Source organism: Ovis aries, chromosome 8, assembly GCF_016772045.2.
Source record: "Ovis aries strain OAR_USU_Benz2616 breed Rambouillet chromosome 8, ARS-UI_Ramb_v3.0, whole genome shotgun sequence".
Classification (NCBI taxonomy): domain Eukaryota; kingdom Metazoa; phylum Chordata; class Mammalia; order Artiodactyla; family Bovidae; genus Ovis; species Ovis aries.
This window is the reverse complement of record NC_056061.1, coordinates 71,699,455-71,718,061: the sequence shown is the minus strand read 5'-3', so window position 1 is coordinate 71,718,061 and position 18,607 is coordinate 71,699,455. Positions and strand designations below refer to the sequence as shown.

The 18,607-nt window shown below is 40.2% G+C and overlaps 1 protein-coding gene across 5 annotated transcripts in view; it reads right to left on the bottom strand.

Annotated features, from left to right (window-relative positions):
* The window catches only part of STXBP5 (syntaxin binding protein 5), a 168,727-nt gene extending 161,052 nt beyond the window's left edge, over positions 1–7,675 (bottom strand). For all 5 annotated transcript variants that reach the window (XM_004011402.6, XM_042253773.2, XM_004011401.6 and 2 more), the window contains exons 1-2: positions 7,396–7,675; positions 6,070–6,167 (exon numbers count right to left, since the gene is read on the bottom strand). In XM_004011402.6, coding sequence (XP_004011451.3) covers positions 6,070–6,167; positions 7,396–7,548 — 251 coding nt within the window. In that variant the 5' untranslated portion in view covers positions 7,549–7,675. The remainder of the gene's footprint in view (positions 1–6,069; positions 6,168–7,395) is intronic.
* Between the last annotated feature and the right edge of the window lie 10,932 nt (positions 7,676–18,607).

Here is an 18,607-nt window from a genome sequence, read left to right as displayed (position 1 = left end):
GCATAAACTTTTAATAAGGTAAGTCCTCCAACATTTCTTTACCTTTCTCTGCCAGAATGGCAGTCAGGTTATAATTTTAAAAACAAATTATACTAAAAAAAAAAAAAGGAAAACAAAGAGAATACCTAACAGAAAAAAAAAAAAAATGCCTATCTTACTTAAAGCCAAAAGTGCTTACCAACCACAAATTTGATTCACCAATAACTAACATATCCCTTTTCAGTTCCATTCACATTCTATCATACTTTTTTTCCCCCTCCACAAGAAAGTCATTGTAAAATAACTGCTTTCAGGCAGACAGCTTTTCTGGTAGTTTCTAAAGTCAATGTGTCTTTTTTTCCTGCTGCCATAATCCATGCTGAGAATCACAACCTATAGCTGACACAGTACTCATTCTTCCTTTTATACAAAGTCCTCTTTAATGAGTTAAGAGTTGAGGAATAAAAGTGTTTCCAAGTCCTTGTTTCTCCTCTACAGCTAGAATTTCAAATGACTAGAATTCCTCTATGAACAAAAAGGATGGTGAGGAAGAAGAGTAATAAAAATGTGGTTTTTAAAAAACAGTTTCTAGCTAAGTGGTTTCACTTTTAACTACTCTGAACAAAAATTTATTTCCAAATTTTTCCAATATTGTGATTATGTTCTGTAAAATAAATAAGCAGCAAGTCAAACACTGCAATGCTAACTTATTGTACAAAATCTTTAAGCAGTCATTTATCAACCACTGTGTATAATAAATCTTCACATATTATCTTATCACATCTAAGTAACAGTTTTGCAAACCTGTGGTTGAAAGCAACAACCATTTAAAAAAAGACAAAATAGTACTTTAAGATCTTTTCTTCGAAGACTGTGTCAGCTATAAAAGTAAATGAAATTAAGGCCTCCCTACACAATGCCTGGCACCGAGTTGCCTCTCAGCAAGTATTTGCTGAAATAAATGAAAGAAGTGAAAATCAAAACCACAGGAGAAACTAATATTTATAATAATATCATATTGAACAGTCACTGAAGCAGTCACTGGTATGCTCTTAAAAACTATACATTTACATTATTGCATTTAATTCTGATTCTCACTTCATGAGCTAGGAGGGTTATTCCAACTTAACTGGTGGAAGACCTAAGAAAGAGTGTAGTGGCTCTCAACCAGGAGCATCTGGAAGTGTAAGGGCATCTGGAAGTGTAAGGGCATCTGGAAGCATGAGGGCATCTGGGTCACACACTGACAGCAGAGGTAACCTAGCATTTAGTAAGCAGGAACCATGGATACCAAACAGACTACAACATCCTGGACAAACCCACACAATTATCCAGCCCCAAATGCTAGCATTACTGAGAGACACTGACTGAGAATAAACGGACAAAGCCAAACAGCTAACAGTGACTTTACACTAGCTCAATAACAAAATCCAAGAAATCACTGGGGGCCAACCCAAAGGCAATCAAATATAAAACTGTATCCACTTCCTTAAGCTAAAATAGGTCTAGGCTACCTTCTCAAAATGGCAAGAGGAATAAACTAAAAGATGACATAATTCCAAACTCAATACTACTCTGCCACCTTCTTTATCAAGTTTTCCTTTTCTGTCTTGTAATTGCTTCAGGGCAGTATTTGAACTTTATCTGCAGCTACTCCCTCTAAGATCTGATACAAAGAAATCCTCAAGTCCTTCTCCAGTTCCCATTCTACTTCCCCTGCTTTGGATCCACTTTACTACCCATACGGATTAATAGTGACATACAAAGGTTGCCTTGGTTCTATTTTTTTGATCCATGACACACTGCCCTGCTAATCATCCGAAAGGTCACAGTCTACCTGACAGCATCTCTCTCACATAGCTACAATGACTCCTTACTGAGTAACAGCCAGGTAACTCAGGTTGACACTAAAGTTTTTCCACCAATTGGTTCCTTATTTCTCCCAACTCAATTAGGATCACAATTTCAACCAGTCTCTTTAGTATCCTTCCAAACTACCATAACTCTCTTCTCTACTCTTGACCTGTTAGCCTAGAATAATTTTCCGACTTCTTTTCTACCATTCTGAATCCTCATCTACTAATGTGCAGAAATGTCAGCAAATGCAATAAATTCAACTGTAGTTTCACTTTGTGTTATGCCAGTAGCTGCTGCTGCAGCTAAAACGCTTCAGCCGTGTCTTTGCAACCCTATGGACCATAGCCCACCAGGCTCCTCCGTCCATGGGATTCTCCAGGCAAGGATACTGGAGTGGGTTGCCAGGTCCTCCTCCAAGGGATATTTCCCACCTAGGGAATGAACCTGCAACTCTTATGTCTTCTACACTGGCAAGGATGTTCTTTCACTAGCACCATCTGGGAAGTAGACCCCTAAATAATTCTAATTTCAACTATGTGTAGTTTTAATCCTTGAAAGTAAGGAACATTTTCACTTCTTTTCCCCATTCAGGACAACATATAACTACTTAGAATCAAAAAGTTGTTTCTTGAAGAAATCATCTAAATATAGCATCTTCATTTTAAAAGTAAGGAAAAAAACCTAACTCAAGGACACATACTTCTTTAGTGGCAAGACATGAACAAGAGATAAGGGCACAATTCATAATCAAATGTTAACACTTAATAAGTGCTTATTAAATGAACTCCAATGTACAGAAAGCCTTTTGTAACTCTGCATTCAATAACCTTACACTGAAATTTGAAAGACAGGTCTACACCTTATCAAAGCAGAGACTGCCCACCATGTTTTCCACAAGTCAGGAAGACAAAAATGAGGTCCTTTGATAAGTTTGATACTTAAAAAATTTATGAGTTTTTACAAAACTTCAGTAAATTTTCCATTTTTTGGCACAGTCCTTGAAATATTCATATGTAAAATGATCTCATTGTGTTTAGGAAAAAATACCTTAAAAATAAGATCAGGGTAGACCATGCTTACAACAGACTATGATGCAATTTAAAATTATACTAGTAAACCAGGAGTCTAGATAAGGACAACAGCAGCATTCCTAGCAATGCCTTCATTCTTCAGTTAGAACCTTTTTTCTCCCTTTTCTGTGTTCCATTTGGGGACAGATGATTATATTATCCCAACAGTTCTGATGCCTAGATTACTTGGAAGAATCAAACTGCACCCACTTCTACATGGGTAGAGGAGAATTAAGATAATTAAATCATTACTATGACTTGGCATATGAAATTATGCTCTCCTGCTTCCTATCAGTAAGTTCACTCCAACTTCATATTCACTCTCCAGAAGCCAAGAAGGCTGAACACAAAGCACGTTTATATAATTAGATTAGTCATTTGCTATACATTAATGCTGCAAATACATTCAATTGATCTTGCATCATTATTGGTTAGATACTATTTAAGGATTCAGATTTCCACAGTTCTTATCTACAAACCTTAGATATCAGATATAAATTCCATATTTTATTCCTAATCTCAAAACAGAACTTAATATAGTCCTTCAACATTTAGGAAGATATTCTATTAGTTAAATTAGATATCCAATTCAAATTCTAATAGCCCAATCCCACTTTTAAAAATCTCCTACTCTGCTCCACAGTTAAATGAAAGTAAAGACTTTGATTTACAAGTATATTTCTGTCCTAAAGACATCTTTTAGAACAAAATGTATTATAGGCTATAAGAGTCTAATATGAGAAAAAAACAAAGGACTAAAAGAAACTGAATAAAACAGTGAAAAACATAGCTAGGGCAAAAGAACAGACTTAGAATAAGTCTGCACATTAAATCAATATGGAGCTTGGAAATAAACTATAGCTGCCCAGTTTTCAAAACAAGTGGAGAAACGAACAAATTTTAAACCACATATGGTAGAAATTATATAAGAATAAAAAGATCTTAGTCACTTTCTACAAATATAAGCCATAATAAAGCTCATGAGCTTATCTTCTACCTAAACTTGACAGGAGGAATGACTAGGTGGTATTACTGGTAGACAAACCAATTTATCACTCTGGAATGTTCATATAAATCTCATAAAAGGGAAAGCAGAAATATATTTGATAAATTCCTTAATTTCATTCTAAATATAGTAAGAAAAGTTCTAAAAAAAATTAAGTGTAAATGTAAATTATAGGTTTCCTTTTCATATAGTATTTAACTATTAAACATGTACAAAAGCAAAAGACTGATATAAGTGATGAGTTTGTACACCTGATCCCTACTGTCATTTGGCAATTAACATTAGGCCTAACACTTTAACCTCTCCCCTTGCGTATTAATAATATGCTAATTACTCAAATGCATTAGGGGTAAAAAGTCTTGTTTAAGAAAAATATTTGGTCTTATAAAGTCAGCCTTGCTTGCAATACTTATTATATTAAGTTATAAAAGAAGCAGACTGGCTGTTAAAAACAGTTATGTACATAAAAAAATTAAGACCACATTGGGTCTCAACTGGGAAAACAGTAAAAATTAAACCCACTGAAAAGAAAACCAAAATAATCTAAAAATAACTAATTTAGTTCCACACTTTTCCCCCTTTGAGTCCAGGCGATACTCTCTTTGTGAACAAAAAAAATTGGCTTTTCATTCTGAACAGTCCATCTAGATCAACAACGCACTGCTTTTGCCACTACACAGAGCTGTGCTGGACAACTAGTACCCACACTGCCAAAATTTAAATCCCATCTTCACAAGACTAAAACAGGAACCCTCCAGTAGAAAGGTATTGATCACTGGATATAGGAATATCTAAACAAATGAAGTAAAAAATATTTCAGAATCAACTAGATATTTGGGCAAGAACCATTTAGACATACTGTCTTAGAAACTCACAAACTGAGATCTAGCCTGGTCAGATATTACCATTTTACTAGGTATGAGAGTACTATTGATATTTACTATGAATGATAGTCTTCACTTAGTAACACAATTCAATGAAAACTTTTATAAGCATTTTGAACATAGCACATTAATCACAAAGGAAACGAGGCACATCCTGATACCATATATAGCCCTACTTTGAAATGAAGACTTTGAAAGGTAAGGAAATGCAAAATGTTAAATCAAACATAAGCTTCCCACCCCCTCCCCCTTCTCAGGAGGCAGATAAATCTAAAATGTGGAAAGCACAGTTCCTTGTGTCTCTGTTTATTATCTGGTGGTTTTTTGCTATTTATTACCAACACATTACCTCACTAATATATAGGAAGCAAATACCCTATTGATGGTGAACAAAGCATTTTCTTTTTAAAATCTTAAGCTTAAGTTTAAAAATAAGGGCAATGTAGGTAAATGTCACAGTAAAAGTAAACACAATTTTACTTCAAGTTTTAATAGTTTGAGAGGAATTGTTAAATATTCTCCATTGTTCAGACTGAAAAAATGATCTCGAAGAATGAGTAGATATTTGGAAAAACATGCTATGATAAAATTATAGTTCATGCATAACTAGGAAATATGTCTCTATACTTCAGAGGACAGTTAACCTCACAGTATTTACATATACATCACAAATGTAGATCATGATGGGGAAACATATCAAGATAGTATACTTCTCTATTTGCATTATACTAAGAAAATGCTCTAAAACTTCTAGAAAACAGCAACACTTTGTAACTTATAAAATTTACATTTGTTTTCTAATTTTTTTAGATGATCAGGTCAGAAACAAATTCAAATTCAATCTCTAATTCAATAGAATAATAAATAGGTCATAACTGGAACATCTACTATGAACAATATTTTTAAAAAGCAAATAAAATGTGCCTCGTGCAATTGTCTTTAAGCTTCATCCTCAACATAGCCTGTTCAATAGACCACTACTATAAGCAGATATATTTCCCCTTAGAAACGTCTACCTCCTTGCAAAGACAGTAATTATTATTACAAACCTTTAGAACTCTTTTCACATGCTTTTAGCTGTGTATAAATTGAGAGTCAAGACACAACAAGGCAACACACAACCTGAACGTATGTATAATCAAGGGGAAAAACAACCACAGGATTTCACATTAATACCTGATCACACCATTTCTTTGGAATTACACAGGAAAAGCAACTAATCAGCAAAGAGAATGACTGGGGAAAAGTTCAATTAAATTAAATGAAAGGATACAGCCTTAAAGCACCAGTCTGAGTTCCCACTGCCAGGATCTTCTGTACAGGATCAAAGGCCAGGGCCGAGGGTTGATAGGGAAATCCATGGCGAACAGTCTAGGCATGGGCAAGTGACATCACAGCAACCAGGGCAGGAAGCAAAGTTTTAAAACAGAAAAGTCAACAGAGACATTAGAACCTAGAACCAATTAAGAACCTATTATAACTGAAACAAAACACACATACATGCACTGCTATTTTAAAAAAAACTATGAAAACTATGAATTCTACATCACATAAAAACTTATGCAAGTAAACACTGAAACCAAAAAAAAAAAAAAATCGATCCCAGTGTTACATTTCTACTTTCTCATCACAGAGGTACTCTAGAAAAAAATTTAACATTCTTTTTACTCTTATGTCTGAAAATAAATTATTAAAGTTGGCAGTGGTAAAAAATTCTGTAAATTCATTTAAAAATGCAATTCATGCTTATTTCAAGTGTGATAACTTCATCCTTACTTTATTTCTATGTTAAATGCAAGTACGTTTACGGAAACACTGTCATAATTAAGGATTCAGCAAAGGAATTAGCAAAAATCTATCTCATCATGTTGCAACCGTAACAGAATGAAAATAAATACAGCATCTATTTTTGCATCTTGGTATTAAATCCTTAATTTTAGGCTACTGAAGCAAAAAGTATAATACACACTTAAACTCTGACTTAACGAACGCCTGGTATTTATGAGGAAGGCAGGTATTAATACAGACACAAGTTTGTATTTCTCACTGAGCAGCTGGTGAATTAATTCGCTGCATCATTCTTTCTGAATTACACATCACTATGGCAATTGCCGTACAATTAACAGGCAAAAATTCCACTTCTAACTTTTCCACCAAACACAAGGCTAACAAGACCCTGTGATTTCATATGTGAAGTCTCCTACCACATTTTAAGGTGAAAATGAGCCAACATCCAGTTGAACACGTCTATCTTTCTCATAAACAATATTCGTTAGACACTTCCCAAAGGAAACTTGGAAGTCGGTGAAAGATCTATCAAAATGCTTGAATATAAACGTCGTTGATTAAGAATACGAATTAAAGGTCAGTATGCTGGAAGCAATCCTGAAATGACTGCCGCATGTGAAAATCAACGAAAAGAGGAGTAAGATGATGTCAATCTCCAAAATAGCCCACCAAGCAAATGTGTGCTGTGGGAGCGAGCCCTTTTATTCGCGGTATTGAGTATTATTGGCGTTCTAACCCTGGCACTCAGGCTTAAAGCCCGAGGTGCCCCTAGAACGACCCCAATTTTCGCGGGGCTGCGCGCTCCGTTCACCTTGCAGAGCTGAAAGTGCTCGGACTGGAGCGTTTCCTGGATCTCGGGCTCCCGGTTCCCAGGTAGGTGCTGCTGCTGCTGCTGCTGCTGCGAGGCCGAGGACGAGCCGGCGGTCAGGCCGTCCAGCACCTTCCTGATGTTGAATTTCCTCATGGTCGCGGCGGGGCTCCCCCGCACCCCGGGAGCCGAGGTAAGGGGCGTCCCCAGGCGGAGGGGAACCGGCCCGGGCCGAGAGCAGCTTCGACCGAGGACGCAGAGGAGCAGGCGCGAGTGGGAGTGTGAGGGGAAGGAGGCAGCTGGGGAGAAGCGAGAGATAATCCGAACAGGAAATGCTGCGACGACGAGAGAGCGCAGCGGCGACCAGAAGCCCCGCCGGCGACCCCTCTCGCTCTGAGGCCGCCGCTTCAGCCGCCGCCGCCGCCGCCGCCTCACTCCGCGGCCCGGCGGCACAGCAGTGGCGGCGGCGCCCCGAGCCCGCGCCGCCCAGCCTCACCTGGCGGCGGGCTGACTCTGCGCCGCGCCGCCGCCCCGGCTCGCCCCCGCCGCCGCCGCGTCCATGGCCAGCGGCTCCGCCGCTCGTCGCCCGCCCGGGCCCCCGCAGTCCCTCAGCGCTTCCTCCCGCTCCGGATCAGCCGCCTCCTCCTCCTCTTCCTCCCGGGGGTCGCCGGCTCTCCGCGTTCGCCGCTTGGCCTTCTTGCCGCTCAGCGCCGCTGCCCGCCGGGCATCGCACGCAGGGCGCCGGGGTGGGTCCCCGCGCTCTCTGCCTGGCTTCTCCGCGGCTGGTTCGGCCCGCCCTCGCTCGCTCCTTCAGAGCCCCGGCTGCCCTCCTCAGGCACCGCCGTCGCCGCCGCCCGCGGTCCCGCCCGGCCGCTCCCTCCCGCCTGACAGGGCGCCTCGGCACAGGGCACCAACGCCCGCTCCGAGCAGCAGCGGCAGCCGCGGTTACAGCGCTGGCCGCGGCGGTGGCGGCAGCTGGGCCTCGGCGGAGCCGGGCTGCTGAGCATGCGCACCGCGCGTACCCACCCCCTCCGCCGTCGGAGTGGAGCTGGGGCTTAAATTATCCTCTGCGAAAATCCCAGACCGTGGCTAAATTTCTCCCATCTCAGTCGCCCTGCCAGTGGATGCAGCTGGTTCTCCTGCAGCTGGGGTAGTAAAAATGTTGATGACTACCAAGCAGCAGGAAACCTTTACTTCAAAATCGGTCATTAGAGCGAGGGTTTATATTCTCACCCTTTAACGAGGCACACACTCCCTGCTGCTGGCTGCAAAATGATTGTTGCTGCTTTTTTGATGGTATTTGTTTTGGGTTGATTTGGATTTGGATTTTGGAAAAAGAGCGTCTAGACAACTGTTATTTCTGTGGCAAGAGTATGACAGACTTAGAAAGGTACTAGGAAAGGAGATGAACCTGCAGCGGGGAAATGAATTCTTTCCTGAAGCTCTTACTATTGGTAGGATGAAAGCGTGGACCTGGCAGGTAGCTGCTAGAATGGGATAGGCTGCCAAAGGGAACCGGTTCCAGGGCTGGGTGTCTGCCCCAACCAGTGACACATCAGCCCTGGATTCAGTCCGCACGCTAAGGTGGTGGAGATGGGGGTGGGAGAGAGGGTAGAAGTAAAGAGCGCGGGCACTCATTTCAGAATCTTCAATCCGTCCTGTAATGCTGTTGTCCACTAAGCAATCTCCAGTAGCTTCTTCACTCTTGCAAGGAGAAAGGGGGAAAGAAGGAAGTTTAAGCTCGAATCTTTCCATTGCTTCACTGTCACAGTCTCACTTGGATGCTCACAGGCAGATGTCTAGCTCAAGTTTGAAAAGATAGATTTATGCTGCGGTTACCTTTTCCGGAGAGTGAGTTTAACACGGAAAGGTGGATGGGAAGCAGAGGTACTGATTAGGAAGGAGTGGAAACTAGGAAAAAGTAAAGAAAAGGTTGGAAACCCATAAAGACGAAGTCTAATTAGTGAGGTGGAAGTGGGAAGAAGCGTACTCTCCCAAAGCTAGCAACTCCCAGCCCCTGACGCTTCTGAGTTACAGAGGGTTTTCTGAGCCCAAATAAGAAGTTCCCGCCCTCTTCCTTATGATTGGTCGCCTCCCGCCCGGTGCAGGGAAATTCTCGTCAGAGTATTGGTTGAAATGACAGGCTGTCAAGAACAGTCAACAAACCAGTAGCGACTGAGCCTCAGGAATTTCGGGAAATGTAGTACTCTGGAGCTTCCGCATCCAAGAACGCTGTCTTACACTAGAAACCTATAAAATTGTTTTAATATGTATTGAATTTAATATGTATTGAATATTTATTGAATTACCTAGTTAATTCACTAGGCGTAACCAGCGATAAAAACAAGTTTTAAGATTTTTTTCAGGCCATTTCTAAGTGGCTCTGAAAATTTTGTTTACTGATTACATTTTTTGAGTGTCGAACACTTTGCTAGGTACTGAAGACTCAAAGCTTTCAACGAGCTCGCCAGTCAAATAGGAGCAAACCTCAAGTAAATAAATAATTGTGAAACAATGTGATGAGTTCATTGAGGAAATCATGCAAGAGAAGGACTGAAGAGGGTTAAGGGAAGGCAGGAGAAGGCCTGGAGATGGGGAACTCATCATAGTTGAGTCCAGGTGAGGAGGAGTTGGCTAGGTGAAGAGGAGGGAAAAAAGCATTAGAAGCCAGCTGGGAGACGGTCAGAATTACCTGGAGAGCTTTTTAAAAAATAGGTATATCTCCATAGGGTGAAGGGTGAAGTCACTCAGTCGTGTCCGACTCTTTGCGACCCCATGGACTGTAGCCTACCAGGCTTCTCCGTCCATGGGATTCTCCAGGCGAGAATACTGGAGTTGGTTATCATTTCCTTCTCCAGGGGATCTTCCTGACCCAGGGACTGAACCCAGGTCTCCCACATTGGAGGCAGACGCTTTAACCTCTGTAAATTGCAAAAAAGAGAGATCACTTCCCCACAGAATTTTATGATCCACCTTTTCACCTAGTTTGAAAATATATCTGTTGGATGATTTGTCATCACTGGATTATGAAACTGTTTGGAGAAGGGACAATTTCTTGCTGAGAGGCTTTGTGGTATAGTGGAAAAATCCTAGACTCCATTGTCTGCCAGACATGGATTTCAATCCAGACCTTGGTAACATGGGCAACCTTGGACAAATTCCTTACTTTTCCTAAGGGTTAGATTCCTCATGTGTAAAATGAGATTAATACTACCTTCTTCCTTGGGTTTTGGAGGATAAACTGGGGAAGAAAAATGTAAAGTTTGCACTAATTAGGTACACATTCAGTTCAGTTCAGTTCAGTCACTCAGTTGTGTCCGACTCTTTGCAACCCCATGAATCGCAGCACGCCAGGCCTCCCTGTCCATCACCAACTCCCAGAGTTCACTCAGACTCACGTCCATCGAGTCAGTGATGCCATCCAGCCATCTCATCCTCTGTTGTCCCCTTCTCCTCCTGCCCTCAATCCCTGCAAGCATCAGAGTATTTTCCAATGAGTTAACTCTTCTCATGAGGTACACATAGTAAAATGGAAAAACTGCTATCAGGGTCCTTCGGGAGAAAGGGACTTCAACAAATCACCAGTTTAGGCCAGTACCCCACCAATTTAAGGGGCGAGGACTTTTGGAATTTTGTTTTGATTTTTACACTTCATCTGTCTCATCAGATTATGAACTCATCCTGACATTCTCAAAACTTTGGTTCCCAGAGGACATGTAAACTTTAAACAATTTAAGATGAATATTGAGCATATCTGCTACTGTAGGTTAGCTTTGTACACTTGCAATCTATCTTCTCCTGTTTCAGAGACATATCTAGAATTCTGTTAGGTAAAAAGCAACAACACTCCCAAATATCTACTTTTGTGATGGCAAAGATAAAATTAAGAGATCCTCAAACGCATGATATTTCATCTCAGTTTCAACTAATCAGTTGGTTTTAAATTAGGATTTTATTTTAAAATTAAAATTAATTAGAAATTTAAAGTTTATAATAAAACTGACTAAAAATCAATAATTTATATTATTCATTTAAAAATTTAGCACATGGGGTAGTTTTACCCATAGTAATCTCACAACAAAATTTTATTTATTTATTCTTGTTTTGTTTGCTTGAATGACTCAGTATATCAATTCCAAACAATTGAATATCTTTCTGCCTTTGGGAGAATTCAATGGCTTTCTATGATATTCTCCCAAATGGAATTCTTTCTTACCTGCTTATTGGAGAAGGGACCAGGAGATGATGACATAATAATATATACCACTGACAAATTATAAACAGCAGTATTATTAATACATTTAGCTGAGTTAGGACAGCTCTAAGCAATACTCAGTTAATTCAATAGAAATTAAAAGGTTAAAAAAATTGATACATAGGAGGAAAGGCAGCTTATTCAATTATTTGTCATGAAAGGCCAAAGACCAAGAATTCATAACATTCCTGAATCTGCCCATCTTCATTATCTTGTTTAAAGGCTACCAGGCTAACAAAGGCTCTGTTATTGGTCTCACAGGGGCAGCTGGATACTGATTGATAAGAATAAAGTAGAAACTGACAATAAATATTTTAAAAAGAAATTATGTTATTGGCAAAAGCTTTCTGGAAGGTAGACAAACTTTACCTCACCTGCTAAGCATTCATTTGTATTGACTTAATTTTCATTTATTGAGTCCCAAAGGATGTGTGCATGACAATAATTGATTCACTACACCATTTAACAGAATATTGAATTTAAATTATCCGTAAATTGCAGTAGAGATGTTAATTAGTTAGTTTGCCTGGTTCACGTCCCCTTTTCTGAATGGGTCCCCTAGGCCCTGCTGAAATGCTAGAACTGGGCACCTCTGTTTTGATCTCATGACCATGTGTCTTGGTCTAAACTGATTGGTTCAAAGGCAGACACCTGAAGTAAGCCAAACCAAGAGATCACCTTCTTCTGGGAATCTGGAATTGAGTCATAAAGATGCCAATTAGTCTCAAACTAAGAAGTCATGCAGAGCTGGGATTAAAGCTGAGAGTTCCCAGACATCTATGGAACCTAGGAGAACCAAGCAGACACACAAACTATACCAGAGAAGTGACTCTAGTGAGGTGGAAAGTCTCCATTCCTGACTTTCCAGTTTCCAATCTTATTCCTTGGGAAATCTGGCAATACTTTCTTTCTTTGTATTCATGAGTTCTACTAGCTTTCTGGTTCTTGCAATCAAATATTCTGGTCAGAAATTCAGGTACAACCTGCCCCCAATGTAAAGGAATGTGGAGATATTGTAGCCATTTTTCACTGCCCTTTTTACTTTATACTCACAATTCTGCCTACAATTAACAGGCTGCTACAGTAGCCCAGCAAGCAAATGGAGGCTTGGAATGGTTAAAAGTAGTGGTTGCTATGAGAAAGGGTCTGACTCTGTTAATGGTAGAGCCAAGATTCGCTAACAGAATGAGGGAGGGTATCAGAGAAAGAGAAAAGAGAAGGATAATGCCCCCGTTTTCAGTCTGAGTACTTAGAAGAGTGGTGTTGCAATTTAATTTCCACATTTATGACTTCTGGAGAATTTCCAGTTACCATTTGTACCTGCATGAACTGGACAAATATCATCAGCTAAATAAACAAGCCTCGTCTGGGAACAAGCAGGATCCACTATGTTGTGACCTTCTTTGTCAAGCTCTGGCCTTTCTAGAAAAATAGATTAGGCAGATATTAATAAGCCTTCATTATTCCATGGATTACCTCTATTACTATTTAATATTATTTGTAAGATTGTCATTAAACTAAATACAAAAGTGCCTAGACAAAGATCAGTAAGTTCAAGGGAAAGAAAATTGATCAGTAATTAATCAGGAGTTGACTTAGGTCATACCTGAATGGTCTAGTGGTTTTCCCTGCTTTCTTCAATTTAAGCCTCAATTTTGCAATAAGAGTTCATGATCTGAGCCACAGTCAGCTGCTGGTCTTGCTTTTGCTGACAATAGGGAGCTTCTCCAGCTTCGCTACAAATATAATCAATCTGATTTCAGTATTGACCATCTGGTGATGTCCATGTGTAGTCTTCTCTTGTGTTGTTGGGAAGAGGGTGTTTGCTATGACCAGTGCGTTCTCTTGACAAAACTCCGTTAAGCCTTTGCCCTGCTTCGTTTTGTACTCCAAGGCCAAACTTACCTGTTACTCCAGGTATCTCTTGACTTCCTACTTTTGCATTCCAGTCCCCTGTGATGAAAAGGATATCTGTTGGGGGTGTTAGTTCTAGAAGGTCTTGTAGATCTTCATAGAACCGTTCAACTTCAGCTTTTTTGGCGTTAGTGATTGGGGCATAGACTTGGATTACTGTGATATAGAATGGTTTGCCTTGGAAATGAACAGAGATCATTCCATTGTTTTTGAGATTGTACCTAAGTACTGCATTTCAGACTTCTGTTAACTATGAGGGCTACTCCATTTCTTTGAAGGGAGTCTTGCCCACAGTAGTGCTTTTGAACTGTGGTGTTGGAGAAGACTCTTGAGAGTCCCTTGGAGTGCAAGGAGATCCAACCAATCAGTCCTAAAGGAAATCTATCCTGACTATTCATCAAGGACTGATGCTGAAGCTGAAGCTCCAATACTTTGGCTAACTGATGCAAAGAACTGACTCATTGCAAAAGACCCTGATGCTGGGAAAGACTGAAGGCAGGAGAGGAAGGAGATGACAGAGGATGAGATGGTTGGATGGCATCACTGACTCGATGGACATGAATTTGAGCAACCTCCGGGAGTTGGTGATGGACAGGGAAGCCTGGTATGCTGCAGTCCATGGAGTCACAAAGAGTTGGACACGACTGAGCCACTGAACTGAACTTAAGTTCAAGGGAAAGTTCAAGGGAAGTGCAAAACAATACAAATTGAACCAAATGAGCACTTAAACAGAAAATGTGAGGCATTCAGAAATGTAAGAGAGAAATACTGTCAGATTCTTAAAAATTAGAAACTGAGCAATCAGATCCTCAATAAATTCTAATATATTTCAAATTATAATATGTTATAATTATATAATATTTCTATTTCTAGAAATATATTTCTAAATATTTATTATATATACTTATATAATAAACTAGTATAAATATCTATATATTATATATTATATATATTTATAAATATTTCTATTTCTATAATATTTCTAATTATATAATCTTGCTACAGTGGGAATGATAGTCCTACAATGGGACCATATTTGAGGTGAGAAATAATGCTTCTAGAATTTTTAATTATAGTATCTTATTTTAGGTTTTAAATCTTACTGTAAATAATTTCTCATATTTGATTTGTGACTGAAGAGCTAACCATATAGTTTGTACTTTATACAATTAATCACATTTAATATGTTGTAGAAACTGAGTAAACTTTGAAAAGTAGTTAAAGTTAGTATTTTGTTCCACCCCCAACCCCACTGCTTTGTTCTTCTCCACCTCACCTGTCCCCTGTCTCCGACTATGCCCCCCTCAAACATGCACACACAAACGGACCACCTGGGAATCCCATTAAATAACCTACTAACACGTCAGTACACCAAAATGTTACACATCCCTAGCTCTTGAAGCCTTGGGATTCGATCTTTCTTGAATGATTTCTTAAGACAAACTTTGATGGAAGGCAAAACAGTTAGCACGGGACATTCTCCACCTATTTATACATGCCCTGCTACTCTTCCCCACCTCATGGCAGTTTTTCCAATACCCCAGATCCCTCTCTCCTTAGAAATCCTAGCCTTTGCTGGATAGCTTACTCACTGTCTCCAAATCCCCCTTCCTCAATCTGCTTAGACATATTCTTGTATCACAGCATCTACTCCCTTCTCTCTGACACTCACCTAATACTCTCAGTTAATCAGGGGGCGGGGGGCGGGGGGGGGGGGGTGGAGTGAACAGCCTGGAAGCACAAAGAATACTTTTCACAGGGAAGGGACAAGAAACATGATTATGTACACTGTAGTGGTTTAGCTCTGTTTGTTCCTGGCTCATAAATACATCCAGAGAGATAATAAGCATGATGTTGAGGACACAAAATGTTTAAAGTCTATAGAGCAAGGGAGAAAGAGAAGAGTGCTGCCCTAGCACAGTCTCCATAAGACAGGATCAGGAGTCTGAATCCTGGTGCTTCTGTTCATCTGCAGCAGGGTGATGACTGGTATTCATTTCACCAAGGTTTGCTCTGTACCCAGTTGGTGACAGGTACTTTGCTGAGTGTTATGGGAAATACAGACATGACAGACTTGCTTATGGCACTCGATAAAGAAAACAAAATCCCTAAAAGGAAGGACAAACATCAATGCCAAAAGCATCTTTTGATTCTCCTGAGGATTATTACTGTATATCATTTCAAACTCTCCATACTAATAATGCCCTCCCATTGGGTATGTACTTATCACCACGGTATCTTGTCCCAGAGGATGGGTGTCTGTGGAAGCAACACCTGGGGTTGGGAAACATGAAGGGTGGAGGAGGAAAGACCCTGTAATCACTCAGTTCCCTATTATTCATCCAAAACCTCTAAATAGGTTTCATCCAAACCAGCATGACCTAAATATTTTTGCCAAGACTTAATCTTGTTCAGCAGGGCCCAAAACACAACATCCCTTCCTTGGTTTCCTCATAACCATAAAGAGGGTGTAACCTCAAGGTGTGGCTTCCTAACTAGGGTAAGTGGAAGCCCTTGAGCACATAGGTTAGTTCCTGTTCACTCTTCAACATGGAGAGATGAACCTCTTTTGATTTCTGTAGGGGTAAAATAAGTGATGATTTCTTTCAGCCCAGGCCTGTAGGAAGACAGAGGCATGATGCTCCACGTTATGTTTAGCAGTTGAATGACTGCACTTCCATGAGGCCAGTGGAAACAAGATCAAGTTTGAGACTACCGGTCAACCAAGAAACTTTTTCTTTGTGAGGATTAAAGCAATGCTATAAGGATTTTAGTAACATCATGGGTCAGATCTATTGTTGAGTAATAGCCTCTGTCTCTGTGCTGCTTTAAATGATTCATATTCAGTTTTCAGTCATGAGGTTTCTTTCCTGTGACTTAATGAAGGATTTTTCCGGTGTCCTGCAAGAACATCTAACCTTAGTAACCTACAGCTTGCCTGTGATGCAGTGCATCACATTGATGCATGCATTCCTCTGCAGTGTCTGCCTCTTAATCTGCTCTTAAACGAGAAATTTTCTGCTTCTTCATGATGTGAGAGTTTGTTAAATTCAGGAAGTTGAGAAGGAAGTTCCATGACAGCATTATCGTGGTTCACCAGCCTAGTGGTTTCCTTTAAGAAGCCTCTCACTGCAGTTGAAACTCAAAGCAGAGGTGCCCATCTGGTGATAATTTTATGTTACTGGGTAGCCTACTTGGGAAACTCTATGCCTCTTTCAGTATTCAGACATACAGAGCTGATGCTCACTCTTGTTTTCCTGTTCCTTATGTCCTGGCAGAGCAGAGAGGGCTCTACCACAGAGGCAGGCATAACCTGGATTGTGTCACTAGCCAGGTAATGTCAGACTGCTCACTTAAGTGTTCATTTCCTCAGATGTAAAAGAAAACCCAAGTAGAGGGTTGTAAGATGAGAAAAAAAAAATACAAAGTTCTTAGCTCAAAACCTGTCACATACATTGAAATTGTTGTTGTTCAGTCATTAAATCGTGTCTGACTCTTTGCAACCCCATGGACTGCAGCATGCCAGGCTTCCCTGTCATTCACTATCTCCTGGAGTTTGCTCAAACTCATGTCCATTGAGTCGGTGGTATAATCCAAACATCTCATCCTCTGTCTCCCCTTTCTCCTCCTGCCCTCAATCTTTCCCAGAATCAGCCTTTTCCAGTGAGTCAGCTCTTTGCATCAGTTGGCCAAAGTATTGGAGCTTCAGTTTCAGCATCAGTCCTTCCAGGGAATATTCAGGACTGATTTCCTTTAGGAGTGACTGGTATGATCTCTTTGCTGTCCAAGGGACTCTCAAGAGGCTTCTCTAGCACCACAATTCGAAAGCATCAGTTCTTCAGTGCTCAGCCTTCTTTGTGGTCCACCTCTCACATCTATACATGACTACTAGAAAAATCATAGCTTTGATTAAATGGACCTTTGTCAGCAAACTGATGTCTCTGCTTCTTAATACACTATGTTCTTCATAACTTCTTCCAAGAAGCAAGTGTCTTTTAATTTCATGGCTGCAGTCACTGTCTGCAGTGATTTTAGAGCCCAAGAAAATAAAATCTGTCACTGTTTCCACTTTTTCCCCATCTCTTTGCCATGAAGTGATGGGACCAGATGCCATGATCTTAGTTTGCTGAATGTTGAGTTTTAAGCTAGTTTTTTTTTTTTTTTTTTACTCTCCTCTTTCACCCTCATCAAGAGGCTCTTTAATTTCTCTTTACTTTCTGCCATTAGGGTGGTATCTGCATATCTGAGGTTATTGATGTTTCTTCAGGCAATCTTGATTCCAGCTTGTGCTTCATCCAGTCTGGCATGATGTACTCTGCATATAAATTAAATATGCAGGGTAATATACAGGCTTGACATAGTACTTTCTCAATTTTGAACCAATCCATCATTTCATGTCCAGTTCTAACTGTTGCTTCTTGACCTGCATACAGATTTCTCAGGAGGCAGGTAAGGTAGTCTGGTATTCCCATCTCTTTAAGAAATCTCTACAGTTTGTTGTGATCCACATAGTTAAAAGCTTTAACATAGTCAATGAAACAGAGGTAGACATTTTTATGGAATTCCCTTGCTTTTTCTATGATCCAGTGGAGTTGGCAATTTGATCTCCGGTTCCTCTGCCTTTTCTACATCCAACTTGTATATCTGGAAGTTCTTGTTTCATATACTGTTGAAGTCTAGCCTGAAGGATTTTGAGCATTACCTTGCTAACATGTGAAATGAGTGCAGTTGTGCAGTAGTTTGAACATTCTTTGGCATTGCCTTCTTTGGGACTGGAATGAAAACTAACCTTTTCCAGTCCTGTAGCCATTGCTGTGTTTTCCAAATTTGCTGCCACATTGAGTGCAGCACTTTAACAGCATCATCTTTTAGGATTTTATTCAAGTCAATTTCTGTGGATGTTTGTATGTACTCTCTACGTGATCTTATTCTGTTCCTGTGACTTCACCATTATTTAAACATTGATAACTCCCAGATTTGTATGTCTGTTTCAACCTTTCTGCTGAACTCCATATGTGATTCGTATATGTCTCTTGACATTGCCAC